Source organism: Rhinolophus hipposideros (genome assembly GCF_964194185.1).
Source record: "Rhinolophus hipposideros genome assembly, chromosome: 20".
Classification (NCBI taxonomy): domain Eukaryota; kingdom Metazoa; phylum Chordata; class Mammalia; order Chiroptera; family Rhinolophidae; genus Rhinolophus; species Rhinolophus hipposideros.
Window position 1 is genome coordinate 18,534,970 of NC_138066.1, and position 15,438 is coordinate 18,550,407.

General features: G+C 35.9%; 2 protein-coding genes across 11 annotated transcripts in view; one reads left to right on the forward strand and one right to left on the reverse strand.

Annotated features, from left to right (window-relative positions):
- Positions 1-15,438, forward strand: part of NF1 (neurofibromin 1) — a 198,798-nt gene that overhangs the window by 153,231 nt on the left and 30,129 nt on the right. For all 10 annotated transcript variants that reach the window (XM_081029818.1, XM_081029823.1, XM_081029819.1 and 7 more), the window contains 4 exons: positions 7,856-8,288; positions 8,884-9,224; positions 11,587-11,789; positions 14,727-14,920. In XM_081029818.1, the coding sequence (XP_080885944.1) occupies positions 7,856-8,288; positions 8,884-9,224; positions 11,587-11,789; positions 14,727-14,920 (1,171 nt within the window). The remainder of the gene's footprint in view (positions 1-7,855; positions 8,289-8,883; positions 9,225-11,586; positions 11,790-14,726; positions 14,921-15,438) is intronic.
- Positions 794-5,012, reverse strand: EVI2A (ecotropic viral integration site 2A). Its single transcript, XM_081028644.1, has 2 exons — positions 4,871-5,012; positions 794-2,401 (listed from the first exon to the last, which is right to left on the reverse strand). Exon 2 carries the CDS (start codon positions 2,378-2,380, stop codon positions 1,682-1,684), a length of 699 nt encoding a protein of 232 aa, XP_080884770.1. The 5' UTR covers positions 2,381-2,401; positions 4,871-5,012; the 3' UTR covers positions 794-1,681.

The window sequence follows — 15,438 nt, forward strand, 5'->3', positions numbered from 1 at the left end:
TAAAATGGATGCTTTATTTTGTCTTCTCATTTTAAGATGTAGCCTAGATCTTAGGAGTCATGGAACTTGTGAAAAGTGAATTTAATGACCAAGAGCAGTATCCCCTAGGGAATTACGCAGAAATTACCAGTGCCTGGAGCTCACCTCATTGCAATTGAATCAGAAGGAGGAGAGGGTGGGAGTTAGGCATTGGCGAGTTTTAAAAACTCTTCAGGCGATTCAGATACTGTGTTTCCCTGAAACACAGAAACCCGGTCTGATATTATATTGTATTGTGTTCCATAAGACCCGGTCTTATATTAAAATAAGACCGGGTCTTATATTAATTTTTGCTTCAAAGACTCGTGCGAGCTGATGGTCCAACTACATCTTATTTTCAGGGAAACACGGTACAGAGGCCAGAATGAGAATCACTAACCTAAAAGGGAGCACAAGATTGTGGTCACACTTGGAAAACGTATACAAAAATCTTGTCTTAAATGTCTAGCTTATTGCCCCAAATAAATGCTCAATTATAAATGTGATTTTTAAAATGTGGGTTAGTGTTTAATTAAGGCGTCCATTGTCAGTTTCAATAAATAGTTGGAAAATCTCTCAATCCAACTTTTATAATATGTTTAATTGAAAATGGAAGCCTTGACTTAAATGTAAGTCATTATTTTACTTGAACCCAATTTCTTAAACATTTACCTGAAGGAATTCTGTTTTCCGAATTAGAACAAACACACACACACACACACACACATCTTTCCTTTGTTCACATGGTAGTGGAAAAAAAACCCAAAATAGAATTGGTCGTTTATTAGGCCACTTGGCATCCTTGAAGTTCAATTAATCAACCTTTGGATATTTGCCGTACATAGGCCAATGAGCAGTATTTATAGAATAGAGGTATGTTAGACTTAAACAGTAGGATATGCTTTACATCTATACTATTGCCTCTGTTGTGGCGATAACTCTCATCTGTTTCAATTGTGCTCTATTATTGATCTTTACAGCGTGTTCTTCTCAGATAATAAAGTGAATGCAAATATATACAGTCAGTTTTATTCTAATGAGTCTTTATTATATAAAATTAAAAGTTTTAATGAAATATTTATAGTAGAAAAACATTTTCATATGTGTGCCGTATGTAAAGATGAAAACATCTAGCATAAAATTAGCTGTGTTGATATATGAGCTGGTATTGATTCTGTCACATTCAGCAAAGACGGTAGGTACCATTAAACTATACAGTTCAACTCTATGCATTAGGAATTTGACTTCTGTTAAATGTTGAAGTGTATACTTGCCTCTAAGGACACACTAAAACTCTTCAAAGTTTAATTATATTCAGACAGAGATCATCTAAGTACTATTGATGAACAGGAAATACTTATTTAATTGTCCCTTTTTACCTCTGTTAGTCCCTTCAACTTATCTTTAAAAACTTCCCCAAATTCTTGGTTGTTTTATTATTTGCTTCTTAAAATACTCAGTGTCAGAACAAAAGTGCACAGTTTAAGTAATTAAGAAAGCAGGCATACTTCTCCCCTCCTCACCTGCTTGATTCTAAATTGCAAGGCCTGCGAAGTCAAATTTTAGGCCATCAGACCAACATGTTGGCATTAAATATCTAACTTTGTTTCTACTCCGTATACTTTCTTATTGCTGTTTGCATTTTTCTCCACTAAAGCCTCTGTTAGTGAGTGAGTCTTTCAGTTCCTTCTTCATCTTTTCTTTCCCTTGTAGCTGTGAGCGTTCCAGTAGATTGCATCATTAGGTTGGGCCCTGTGAGCTGTTTTGCTCTTTTCCAAGTGTCTGATTCAGCAGTCCATAGACCAGTGCTTGCCAGAAAATCGCCATTGCTTCTAGGCTGACGTTTGCCCGCTTGTTTTGATCGTCTGAGAGATGAGACTTTGTTTGCCAGAATCACAGTTGATAGAAATAGAAAGGTACAGATAAGAAAAAGCACTGCAATTATAACTAAGCAAACAAGCATAGCCATTTTGTTGTTGTTTTCCTCACAAACGTCTTTTTTGAAGATTTCACTGTGACTTTTGCTTGTGTTTTCAATGTTCTGTAATGTTGGAGAAGTGTTCCTAACAACAGAAGGTGTGTGAAGCTCCAAGTCAGATTTAGGAGTTAAAGATTCAATGGGCGGTGGTGTTGCTATTTCAGTCATGTTTGTAGAATTACTTTTTTTATCTACTTTAGGAATTGTAGGGTTTGTGTTAATGTTTTCATGTTGGTTTCTGCCGGTCTTATTTTGCATCTCTGGATTCCAGACAGTAGTATTGTTAGCCCACAGATGGGTATAGTTTGCTTTTGTTCCAGGAGACAAAGAAAGAATTGTTGTCATCAGTAAGGCAAGATGCAGGTAATGTCCCATGTGTTCCATGTCCGGGAGTATACGGGTAATCTGTTGAGATAAAAATATAATTTGTTAATTCGTGAAAGAATAATGGTTCCTGGTTTTGGTAAACATAGTTACAAGATAGACAACTGATATGTTGTTACAAGTGAGCTGCAAGCTTAGGCCTAATATTTGCTGCCATGTTTGAATTCCTTCTCAACAGATTTTTTTTCTTAATTAAACTAGGTATAAAGAAACAATCTCAAACAAAAACAAAAACAAACAAACAAAAACAATTTCTACTATTCTTTGAAGTGCTTAGAAGTTAGCATTACAAATAATTATTAACCATGATAAACTGGATACAGTGGCTTTACAGATAGTTTTCTCCCTTTAAGCATGCTGGACTTCAGCTATGAGTCAGACACTTCTGCTTTGACTTTTTGGATCGCTCTCCCCACCACCATTTAAGGACCTTTTTTGCAGAAATTCCCCACCTTCTAACAAATGTGTCACCAACCTTTATAGTAAAGGAGAAATGTGGCCTCGAGCATTTTATGAAAATAAAATGCTAGCGGCTTTTGGGTGGGTTCAGGAAAGGGGAAGTGTGGTAGCAATGAAAAAAAAAAAAAGGAATTCAAGGTATTCTTTTTTCTTCTTGGATGTTTATCTTGAAGCTTAGAATAAAACTGGTATTTAGAAATATATTCCCAGCATTTGTGAAAGCAAGTTTGTGGTGGTGGTTCTCTCTTCACCTGCGTGTCTCTTGACTCATTGTGCCTTTCTGAAAGCAAAGGCCGAAGATGTGCCAGTTTTTCTCAACCTAAAAATCTGGTATTACGAAGAAAAAGAGGCAGAATTCTGAATAATCTCAAAAGTTCAACAAAAATTACTGACTTTTTATCATCATTTATGCCTAGCATTTTTCCTGTGAATATTTCCATGAATTTGACATAATTTTAAAAATAAATTATACAATAAAGTAGAAAGAAATATAGTGTCAGGATCATGGGGATTTAGACTGAAGTGGGAAGTCAAGGCAGATGGTAAGATTCTCAACATATAAATGAAAAAGTTGAATTTCAGTTTTGGCTCTGAGTTTCCTGGAAGCCAGTACAAAAAGGGGACAGTCTGTTCCTAATTCTTGTCATCCACCTTATGATTGAGGATGTAAAAGAGCTGGCATATCTGTTTAGGTACTGGTAAACCAGAAAGGTTTATTACCATTATTGAGCTGTCTCTTTTATAATAATATTCCAGTTTGTCTGAGCTACTTTCATAAGAGATTTTATTGTTAACATTCATTTGAGGAATTTCAAAGAAAAAACTAGGTTATTCTCCTATTTTATAGAAGTTCTTCTCAGACTTGAATGTGTATGGGAGTCGTTTTACTTTTGAATGCATATTCTGCTTCCACAGGTCTAGGAGGGACCTGAGATTCAGCATTTCTAGTCCACTCCAAGCAACACAGATACTACTGCTAATCACGCTTCTATGCATTTCAAGGTTTTATAAGAAATAGTTGTTTTGTGTCATTGGATAATATTTGTATACTATTGATGTACAGAAAATGAGAATAACTAGTGGCATATGTTATTATACAAACAAAAGTAGCATATAATATAGACAATGCTATAACTGGAAGCTAACCTCTGAAGTAGTATTTCCTGTTAATAGTAGGGAAGAAGAAAACCTTTATTATGTGTCCTAGAATTACGATTGCTTTTTGGATTGTGACCTTTAATAGACAGTGAAAGATATTGTGCACTGACTTCTGTATAATAGTGCTAAGTTTCAATTTCTAAGTTGAATGCCGAATCTTTGGCTACTTTATGATTCTTTCACAAAGAGAAATACTTTAAATTGGGTTAGCAAGTAATTTCCACCCTTTTATACTACACTAGCCTTCTGCATAGATGCTAAAATGATTTAAAATGGATCATTCTTGTCATTGTCACATTAGTTCACTAACAATGTAGGATGCATCATAGTATTCGTTTTAACACTGCTTACCACGGGATAGATAATGGGCCTGCTGTTAATTGTCTTCAGCCAGATGTACTGCCATCCCCAAATAAACAAACGCTTAGCAAAATGCCTGAGAATAGAGGACTATCTCGAATCCTTAATTTATGCCATGGAGGCCAGGTTATGTTATCAAAAGTTTTCTTTATCTCTGGTCATTTTCAATAAAATTTATAATGCCTAAGCACCAGTAATAAAAATTTTTTTTTAACTTTCTTTTAATAACAAAACTTTCCAGTTCACTGTGGAGTCTAAACTCAGATCGTTTCTAATCCTAATTTAAAACTCTATGTTGATGGTAAATCTTTCCATTTCTAACTTAAATAGAATTTTTTTTTTTTTTTTCACTTCACAGGACAGTAAAAACCAGCAGACATTTTCCATCACTTAGGCTTCTATTCTACTTTTGTTAGTAAGATTCTTAGGTACTCTTTGAAGCACTTCCTCAAACACTAATCTGTACAAAGTTATAAGTGAAAAGGCAGAAGAAAAGCCATATATATTACCTACCTTACAAAGTGCTTGGTCAAAATCTGATTATAACCTGATTTTAATGAGCCACTTTTCTTGTCTTGAGGCACAGCTTCCAAGTAATTTAAAGCTGGAGAAACTTGGAGAATGTGAACCTTAAAGTAAATCTGCAGTAAAAAAGGATATGTACAGCTAGCTTTCCACTTTTCAAACCAAACCACAGATGACACATTTCCTTTCTGCTGCAACTAAAGCACTTGTCACAGGGAAAAAAAAAGAAAAAATCCAACGTGCTTAGCTGGCCACTGGCATGACAGGAGGCTTTGTAGAACAAATCCCCGCCTCCGGGGCAGGGAGGGTTTTCCATTTAATGCCTTCTGACCTTATGCTCATTATTTTGTATGTTTGCTATATGCTTTTGATTGATAAGTTAGTGTCATTGAAAAGAAGATGAAATGGCATTTTCCCTGCAGCATCAAAATCTCTAAAAATTTTATTTGTATACCACAGTCTGATTTGATAACACAAGTTTGGAGACCTGGAGTATTGGTCAGATAATAGAAATAGCGATATACGTAATCCACCTCAAGTTGTGGAACTGCAAAGATTTGAGAAAATGTGTCGTAAACATTGATGGACAGAAAGTGCTCTTGTGTGGTTTAGTGTACACACACACACACACACACACACACACACTCTCTCTCACTCTCCCCTTGAATGTCCTGTCATCACCTCGTATTCATTGTATTAAAATGGACATTTTTCTTTCAAAAAGTGGCTGCCCCTCATGATCTCTGTTTTTGTTCGTGATAGCAACATTCATCGTGATCTCAGAGGCTTGGTATACAGCAAATCCTTTTAATTCAAGACCTTCCTTACAACTCTGATCAGACCTTGGATCATGTCGATCTTTCCTTCATATTCTTAGATTGGTTTCTTTTTGACTGGCACCTATTTTTGCTATCACCATAGTACAGTCTTGCGCCACATGACGACATTTCAGTTCAGTGGCAGATGGCATGTACAACTGTGGTCCCCCAAGAGTGTACAATGGAATTGAAAAATTCTTGTCGCCAAGTGGCTATGGTAACATCATAGCACAACACATTACTCACATGTTTGTGGTGATGCTGGTGTAAACAAACCTACTGCACAACCAGTCACGTAAAAGTAGCACGGACAGTTACAGTAGTAGGTTTGATGTTTGCACAATGAAATCACCTAACAACACATTTCTCAGAACATATCCCTACGTCTTTAAGTGGTGCATGACTGTGTCTCCGATCCCTGTTAGGCCATACCTAGACTACAAGGCCCCAATTTCTTTATATATCTTGTATATATCACTTCCTTTGATCATATCACCCCTTTCTTTAAAAGAAAATAAAGTTGAGTAACTCTTGAACACCTACATCAGTGATGCGGAAATATTGGTGCACATAAATATCAGATAAGAAGGTTGTGTAATGACGAAAACTGCCAGGCCCCACTGCATAGATTTATATGTACTGGTAGGTCTGGGCTAGGACCCAGAAACTGCATTTTTAAATCAAGAACCAGAGCGAAAGCTGGTGCTACACAGAACATCCTCTCAGGAATCCCAAGCTCCTAGGAGAAAACCTGAGCCCCCTAGTTGAACAGTTTTAGTCCCTTCACAAATTACCTATTGGGTGTTTTCCCAGCTTTATCTCTTAAAACTTCTCTACATGAATCCTCCATTTCCCCTAAACTAGCTGACTGTTGCCTCAACACATCTAGTACCTATTTCTTTTCCTCTTCACCTCTCTCTCTCCAAGAGGCCTGCCACCCCCTCCTCTCGTTGAGTTTGAAATTCCTACTGCCCACTTCAGCCTCTATGTTCTTCTAAGTAGCTTTCACTGACTGTCCGGTTTGTGTTGATCTCGCTCTCTCTTCTGAACTTAATTATATTTTCCCCTGCAGTTCCTTTAATAGGTAATTATATACTACCTCATATCTTTTCTTTGATCTTGAAGTAGTTTTCTTTTATTTCAAAATCATTTAACTTATCGTATTTTTATCTTATTTCCTCTCAACAATATTAAAAACTCTGAGGTGAGGATAATTTGTCTTAGCGTTCGTTGTAGTGGTACCCCATCACGTATAGAACATTGGGCCAAAGTTCATAGAGATTGTCTTGGTTTGAAATTCTAGTACTGTGTTCTTCAGGGCCTTCTGATGGTCCTTACCTCGACTGCTTACATTGATTAGCATTCTTTCTCGTGTAAGCAACATATGGCCTATCATGGCTTAATCAAGAAATAGAATTTATTGGCGCTCACAACTGAACAGTCCAGGGATAAATTTGATCCCAGGAGAGGCTTTATCTAGAACTCAAGTGCAATGGACAGGGCCACAGTTTCTTTCTTCATTTCTCCTCTCCGTATCTTCACTTATTTAGGTAGGGTTTTCCTTCATGCTCAAGATACAAGCTAACAACTCCCAGGATGGCTCTGTGTTCCCTTGTTTATAAACATCAGGAAAGAAAAGTTCTCAATTTCTAACAGTTTAAGCTACAGTCTCTGAATTGGGCCCCTTTGGCCCTGGTTGTCCTGATTTGAATCATATGATCACTGCTGAACCATTCTCTCTGGTCGAGGTGGGATAAATGAATTCACTAAAGCCATTCATTTCTCTTCAGGGCTCCAGTGGAGTCATTTCCACCCACACTGTTCACCTGGGAAATTTGGTGGGCCTGGAGGCAACCAACTAATGTCCAATGCCTTCCTCCTTGATTGGCTGTGGGGGGCAAGTTTGTTGTTACTGGTGTCGCTCAAAGTTTTTGGAGATTTGTTTCTTCCATTTTACTTCAGCCTGGCTTCTCAAAGTCTAAAGAACAGCTAATTTAAAAAATGGACCCAGACTTTGTAGAATTGTTTAGTATTATTGTTAGTTTTCTCTAGAAAACTAATCAGAAAATAAAGTATAATAATAAAATAGTAGCATCTGTATGTTTAGTCAGAACTCTGTTCAACAAACTGTGTCCTTTTTTGTCATCTTCCTTAGGTTCAAAACTGGTCAAATCAACGGTGATTTGCTAATATACCACGTCTTGCTGACTTTAAAGCCATATTATGCAAAGCCATATGAAATTGTAGTGGACCTTACCCATACGGGGCCTAGCAATCGCTTTAAAACGGACTTTCTCTCCAAGTGGTTCGTGGTGTTTCCCGGATTTGCTTATGACAATGTCTCTGCAGTCTACATCTATAACTGTAACTCCTGGGTCAGGGAGTACACCAAATATCACGAGCGGCTGCTGACTGGCCTCAAAGGCAGCAAAAGGCTCATTTTCATAGACTGTCCTGGGAAACTGGCCGAGCACATAGAGCATGAACAGCAGAAACTCCCCGCCGCCACCTTGGCTTTAGAAGAGGACCTGAAGGTATTCCACAATGCTCTCAAGCTAGCTCACAAAGACACCAAGGTTTCCATTAAAGTAAGTGTCGCTGTGTCAGGTAAATGAGTCACTGCCTTTCTTGACTAAACAGACTGCATGCTGGCCTTGCTAGGTGTCCCCGTAGTAGTTTATGAAATGTAAAGTAAGTCCAGATGGAGGAAAACTGAGCTTTCTATCTTCATGGAGGTCCTGCGGACCCTATGAGAGGTGTACACTTAATTATATTCTAGGTTGGGCTGGAGGCAGGAGAGTGTTGTAGAGGGGGCAGTTTGCTGTATGTCAGTCAAATGGTAGGGATGCATGGAAAGTGGAAATTTTCTAGAGAGAATTCTTCTGGTTATTTACACGTGTTTTGCAGAGTGAGGAACATGACCTCTAGGATAAAATCAGTAATTGTCTATAGGATTCTTGACCTGTTTTAAAAACAATTAACTTTTTCCTGATGTTTTCAATCTCTTTTGAGAGCATTTATCACAATAATTATTGAACCCCTTTGAATATGTAATGGTGGTAACTTTTCCTTAAATGGCAAACATAGTGTTTTGGTTGGTTGGTTGGTTGATTTGGGGGGCCTCTTAAAATTCAACATAATGGAATTTAATTCTTCTTTATTCCCTCTCTCTCACCATTCCAGGTTGGTTCTACGGCCGTCCAAGTAACGTCAGCAGAGCGAACAAAAGTCCTGGGGCAGTCAGTTTTTCTAAATGATATCTATTATGCTTCAGAAATTGAAGAGATCTGCCTAGTGGATGAGAACCAGTTCACCTTAACCATTGCAAACCAGGGCACCCCACTCACCTTCATGCACCAGGAGTGTGATGCCATTGTCCAGTCTATCATCCACATCCGGACGCGCTGGGAGCTGTCGCAGCCCGACTCCATCCCCCAGCACACCAAGATTCGGCCAAAAGATGTCCCTGGGACACTGCTCAATATCGCGTTACTTAATTTAGGCAGTTCAGACCCTAGTTTACGGTAGGTTTTTTGGTTTTTTTTAATTCACTTCAACTTTATTCAGGGTTTGTTGCTTTTAAAATGAGACCACTTAATAAGCTTTTAAAGCAGCCTCTGCCCTAATACTGTAAATTGGAAGGTATGCTATCTTGGTTAACCAGCGTGACCTCATATGGACTATTCACATGAACTGTGGAATTCAGAATAGGGTGATTCACACTAAACCAATATATGTTCTTTCTCCAGGAAACTTTCATATGAAACAGACAACATAGCAGTTTTGGGGTGGTTTTTTTTTTCCAAAAAAATATCCTTTTTTTTTTTTAAGTCTACTCCTAAATTAAGTTTCCCCTCCTCTGAGTCCTCTAATTAAGTTTTCCGGTGTTCAAAAGTCTATCACTATTAAGTTTCCTTGTAGTTAAATTAGATTATCATTGTTTGACAAAGGAAGGCTTAATGTTCAATAACTCAAACAGTAACATTACTGCATACTTTCCATCTATGTGGCTTTAACAAAATTCTTGAAAGAAACCCAGGATAAAGAGCAATGTCATCTGAGCAGAGTATAATTAGTTCTGTTTAGGCTTAATAATCTGAACATGAATGAGGTAAAAACAGGGGCTGTGGAGTCAGTAGATTTGGTTTAAAGCCAGATCTACTATTATGTATTATGTATGACTTTAAACAAGGTACTAAAGTTCTCTGAGCTCTAGTTCCCTCATTTTTAAAATAAAGGTGATAATGCCATCCTTATAAACTTAGAAATGTTTAATAAATAGTATGTGTGGTAGTATAGCATAGCACCTAGCAAATAGTTTGTGCTTTGTAAATAGTATTTCCTCCCAATGTCCCCACCCCACCCTGCCCATGTCTCTTTATCCTCCTTCCCTCTTTTCCTCCTCTCTATTTCATATTAGGATAATTTTATGTCCCAGGTACCTTGAAATTGTCAAGGTTTTTTACTGATAGAAATTTGTAACTTCAGAAAATCTTCCCTAGGATATAATGTAGCCCAGGTTTTATTAAGTGGGCCTTCTAGCATCCCCGATTCTCCCTTATTTAAAAGGAAAAACAACAACAGCAACAAGATTTCTTTACCTGGATGGGTTTCATGGGGTCTACAAACTCTCAAAACTGATGCAAAATTGTGTGTGTACTTAGCTTTTATTAGCTCAGGGGAGTCTGTGACAACTACCCCCAATTCGAGGAAGCATCAGTTTTTTATAGAGGTTGCAATATACAGAGTAAAATGTCAAAATAGTATAACTCAGAATTCCTAGGAGTTATTTAGAGATACATAAACTTCGAAACAATAGTATTAATATTCTCATTTTAGGAAAATGGAGCTATAAGCCTGACTTTAATTTGTAATCCAAAATTCTTCCTATAAGAACGCTAACAATCTTCTAAAAATTATTAACTTGAATAAACCTATATTTTTCTCTTGGGAAATGAATAAGCTGACAGCCTCTGCTTTTTGCTGAAGCATGTCATGCCAGAGAAAAAGCCTTTTGGCACATTTAAATTCAGTGGCTCTTTTCTCCCTATATGTCTGTTGCATAAACATATTAGCATGGTGAAAGTTCAGAGGTAAGGAAAACCTGGAATTTACTGAGCAGCCAAAGCATTTCTTTTGCTGGATAGGGGAGAATTTATAAACAAAATTGGATTTTTTTGAGCTGTCTCCTCAATTGTTTACATATATTTTCAGATTTATAAGGGGATATTTGGTTCTAATGAAACCTTTATATATACGTTAGGTTTTTTCTGTTTCTTTTTTTTGTTTTTTGTTTTTGTTTTTTTCTTTTAGGAGTTCGTGGAAAAAGAGAGGAGACATAATTATGTTAAAAAATTTTTTGATCTCCAGTTTGTAGGATAACTTGCAGCACATCCAGGAAAAAAACCAGTAGATGCTAATTTAAGATTTTAACATTTTAATTTGATGAGGGGCTATTTCATTTCTCCTCTTATGATCCCCGTTATAGCTAAATCTAGCAAGAGCAGAACCACAATTTGAGTTTTAGCTTCACTGAAAATATAGTATGCTTTATTTTTTTTCTTTCTGTTGACCCACCTTACAACCATAAACCACTCATTATTTTATGTCCCGGTGAAATGTCTTTCAGGAAAGCCTCACACTCACCTGTCTTAGAAACTTCACAGTGCCTTTTCTGGTTAGGTCAAGGCTCTCCTTTTAAAAATTCCTAAATGATCAAGGGGAATTTTGGTTTTACCAGAGAATCATCACAACTCTTAACTGATCATAAAATTTAAAACTAGTTGGTTATGCTTTGTAATAGAATCATAAGTTGTATGTTATGAAAAAGTTGGAATGATAAAAGAAAATAAGTTTTAAAACAACTTCATTTGTGTTTTCTCCTAGGTCAGCTGCCTATAATCTTCTGTGTGCCTTAACTTGTACCTTTAATTTAAAAATCGAGGGCCAGTTACTAGAGACATCAGGTTTATGTATCCCTGCCAACAACACCCTCTTCATTGTCTCAATTAGTAAGACACTGGCAGCCAATGAGCCACACCTCACCTTAGAATTTTTGGAGGAGTGTATTTCTGGATTTAGCAAATCTAGTAAGTAATGACAATTTTCTCTAATACAAATAATTATTCTAAGAAGATTCAAAGGAAACCCTTTCACTTCTTTACCTCTTCTACTTTTTCACCTGTGGTACTCTATAACTGAAGGAACTCGGAAAGAACTTTCTGGCATACCACATTGAGAAAGCCACCAAAATTCTGGCAATAAAAGCAAGGTGGCAAGGTTTTGATACCTTACATGTCTCTGGACCACTCACAAAGTGTTTTTCTCACTATCTTTCAGTTTAATTAGCTTCAGCATTTCTATTCTTAGAGATTATCCCAAATGAGTCAAGTATCCACATTGTCTCCTGGATTATAGGGAAATAGTTATTTTCTCTTCATGTTGACTTTGAACTGTGATTTTATTGTTCATGTGCAGTTCCTGGAGAGTGCAGGGGCACATAATACAGGGTCCAGAGTCAACTCCTGACTTGGCTTTAATAAATCTCATGAATTTAACATCCATTCTTTACATCTGTCCATCTTCATACTCTGTAGTATTATAAATGTTGCTCTTCTCCAGTGTATTTTCTGACATTTTGTTCTTTTTTCTCTCTCTCTCTCCATAATACATAAAACTTTTTTTCTGCATTCAAACACATTTCTTGATTTTTCTGTATTAGATAACTGAAAGCTTTGACAATTCATAAAGATCAGCTCACTATATATATTTTTTTTATAACAAAGAATGTAGGAATATAACCCTAAAAAGAAAACGTGTAAGACTAATAAAACAAGAAAAGCATAAAGCTTTATTGAGAAATATTAATATAAAGAAAGGTTTGAGTGCATGGATAAGCATACTATGTTCCTGGATGAATAGTAATTATTCCCAGATTATTACAAATTGAGTGTAATCCAATCAAAACTCTGTGAGATTTGAGGATTAATAATGAGGTAGAATTTAAAACGATTATAAATTTTACTTGAATGAAAGTACGAGAATAGCTAAGAAAATATTCAAAGGAAAGAAAACAGAGAGACTCTTGGTATTACAGATATCTGAACACATTATAAGGATACAATAATTAAAACGGGTGTTTAGGAATCAGCAATCAGATCAGTTTAAGAGAAACAGATTGTTAAAGAAGTATCACAAATTAATGGGGGAAATATTAAATAATTTAAGAAATGAGACTGAGAAACAAATTAAGTTGGGTCTTCATCTTCACCACAAACCACAAAATACCAAAATAAGTTCTAGCTATGTGTAAAAACTGAATATAAAAACTGGAACCTCTTCTTTAAAAAAAGAAGAGGAAGAGTAATATTTAATTGCTTTCTGGATAATAACTTATGAAGCAAAAAAATAATAGATGGAGATAAAGGAAATGGTGAACATATTTGACTATATAAAACTTCAAAAGATTTCTACTTCAAAAAATAAAAGATAAATTTAAAACTAGGAAATGTGCTTGCAGCAAATATGAAAAAAGGTTAATATCTTTAATCGTGAAGATTTCTTAATAAGAAAAATGGATCTACAGTAACATATGCAGATCTTGCTAAAAACTATTTATATTTTAAGTTCACTAAATAAAATTAAAGAAATGTAAACTGAAAAAATAATAAGATAACATTCAACTGGAAAAGATTATTTTTTGAAAAACAGAGCTGATGCTCTGGAATTGTAAACGGGCAATTTTTCTAGAAAGCAGTTTGGACATGGATATCAAGATCCTTAAGATTTTTTTGGCCTCATAATTCCACTTTTTAGAATTTATCCTAAGGAATTAATAGTCTAATGTTTATCATAGCATTATTTTTTTATTTAGGTTTCTAAAGTGAGGTATGTCTTATCATCAGTAAAGTGCCAGATCTTAAGTGAACAGTGTGATGAATTTTTGCATGTGACTACGTCACAAAGCCATCTCCCAGATCAAGATGCAGAACACTTCCAGCACCCAGAAGGCGCCTCTCCATCAGTACCATCCCCTTATCAAGAGTAACCCCTATTACGACCTCTATTGCCATAGACTTATTTTGCCTACTTTTGAAATTCACATAACATTATTTATAAATAGCAAAAAATTAGAACATTCTAAAAGTCAAACAATAAAGAACTGATTAAATTGTTGGATCTCCATTGATGGAATAATATGAAGCCTTAAAAAATGTTTTGGTACAGAATTTCAGTTTAGGGAGATGAAAAAGTTCTGGAGATAGGTGGTGGTGATGGTTAATGCCACTGAACTGTACACTTAAAATGGTAAATTGTATGTTGTGTATATTTACCACAATAAAAAATGTTTGGGGGACTCTAGGTGAAGTACATAAAGGAATGTTTGTACTATTTTTATATCTTTTTGTTAAGTCTGAAGTTATTTCAAAATGAAAAGTTAAAAATGTGTTTGGAGAATTTTTAATCTGAGTATAATTTTTAGTGAAAAAGATATTCAGAACATACTGCATATATAGCATAATCCTAATTTTCGTGGAGGAGTTGGGGTGGGTTACGTGTGTGCATACACACATAAATATGCAGTATCTCTACATAGATTTGAAAGCCTGAGGAGAGTTGAGGTGATACACCAATGTGTTAATATTGGTTTCATTTTTGTGGTGACGCTTTCCTTTGACCAAACTTTCTATAATTACTACATATTCCTTTTACAGTTAGAATAAATCAATAAATTTTTAAACTAGAAGAGACATGATTAAAAGGGAGAAAAGTGAGATAAAACTTTTCAAAAATTAGCCTACTAGATTTTAAGATTACTTTGTTCAAGTCTTGTTCTTTTTCTTCACCTCTGTCTTCAAGAATGTAATTGCCAAGTCTCTCTTCTCCAGGCCTGATCTAGGTAACAGTCTTTACCTTTTCTCCCCAATCCTTTTATTTTAAAATAATTGAAAAGAGTATTATTTAAAATAATCTTTGCTGTCATTTTCGTTGACCATCTATGTGCTGATAGTATATTGTTTCCCCAGGTATTGAATTGAAACACCTTTGTTTGGAGTACATGACTCCTTGGCTGTCAAATCTCGTCCGTTTCTGTAAGCACACTGACGATGCTAAACGACAGAGAGTCACTGCTATTCTTGATAAGCTGATAACAATGACCATAAACGAGAAACAGATGTACCCATCTATTCAAGCAAAAATATGGGGGAGCCTTGGGCAGGTATTGAGTTGGCTTAAGTATTTATCTTCTACGGCCTTTGTGCAGATGTTTATCTGGTGCCCACTTTATGCCAAGCACTGTGTTAGCCACTCGGGACATAGCTGCAGAAAAGACAGTCAGACACCCACCTAATTCTTGATCTAGTTCAAAATTGTAAATGTCTCAGAGCCAAAGAAAAACCACTTATTTTAGTACTCTTCTCCATGGCATAATTATATAGAATTTAGCTATAAAAATCTGATGTTGTTTCTACTAAGTAATGCTTTATATTGTGGTCTAGTAGCCTACACCCCACGGGTATCAATAAATGTTTCTTAATGATAGCATTTAGGACGCCTGCTTTCATTTATACTTCTAGCATAAGAACACCAATATTAATATACAGAATATAAGGTAACATTTTATTTTTTTGATCTGGCAAGACTTATGCATATCACTTCTTCAAAGTAATCACTTAAGGAAGCAATACCTTTACTCAAACAATGTTGCAAATCCTCCAAATAATTTTAAATGACATT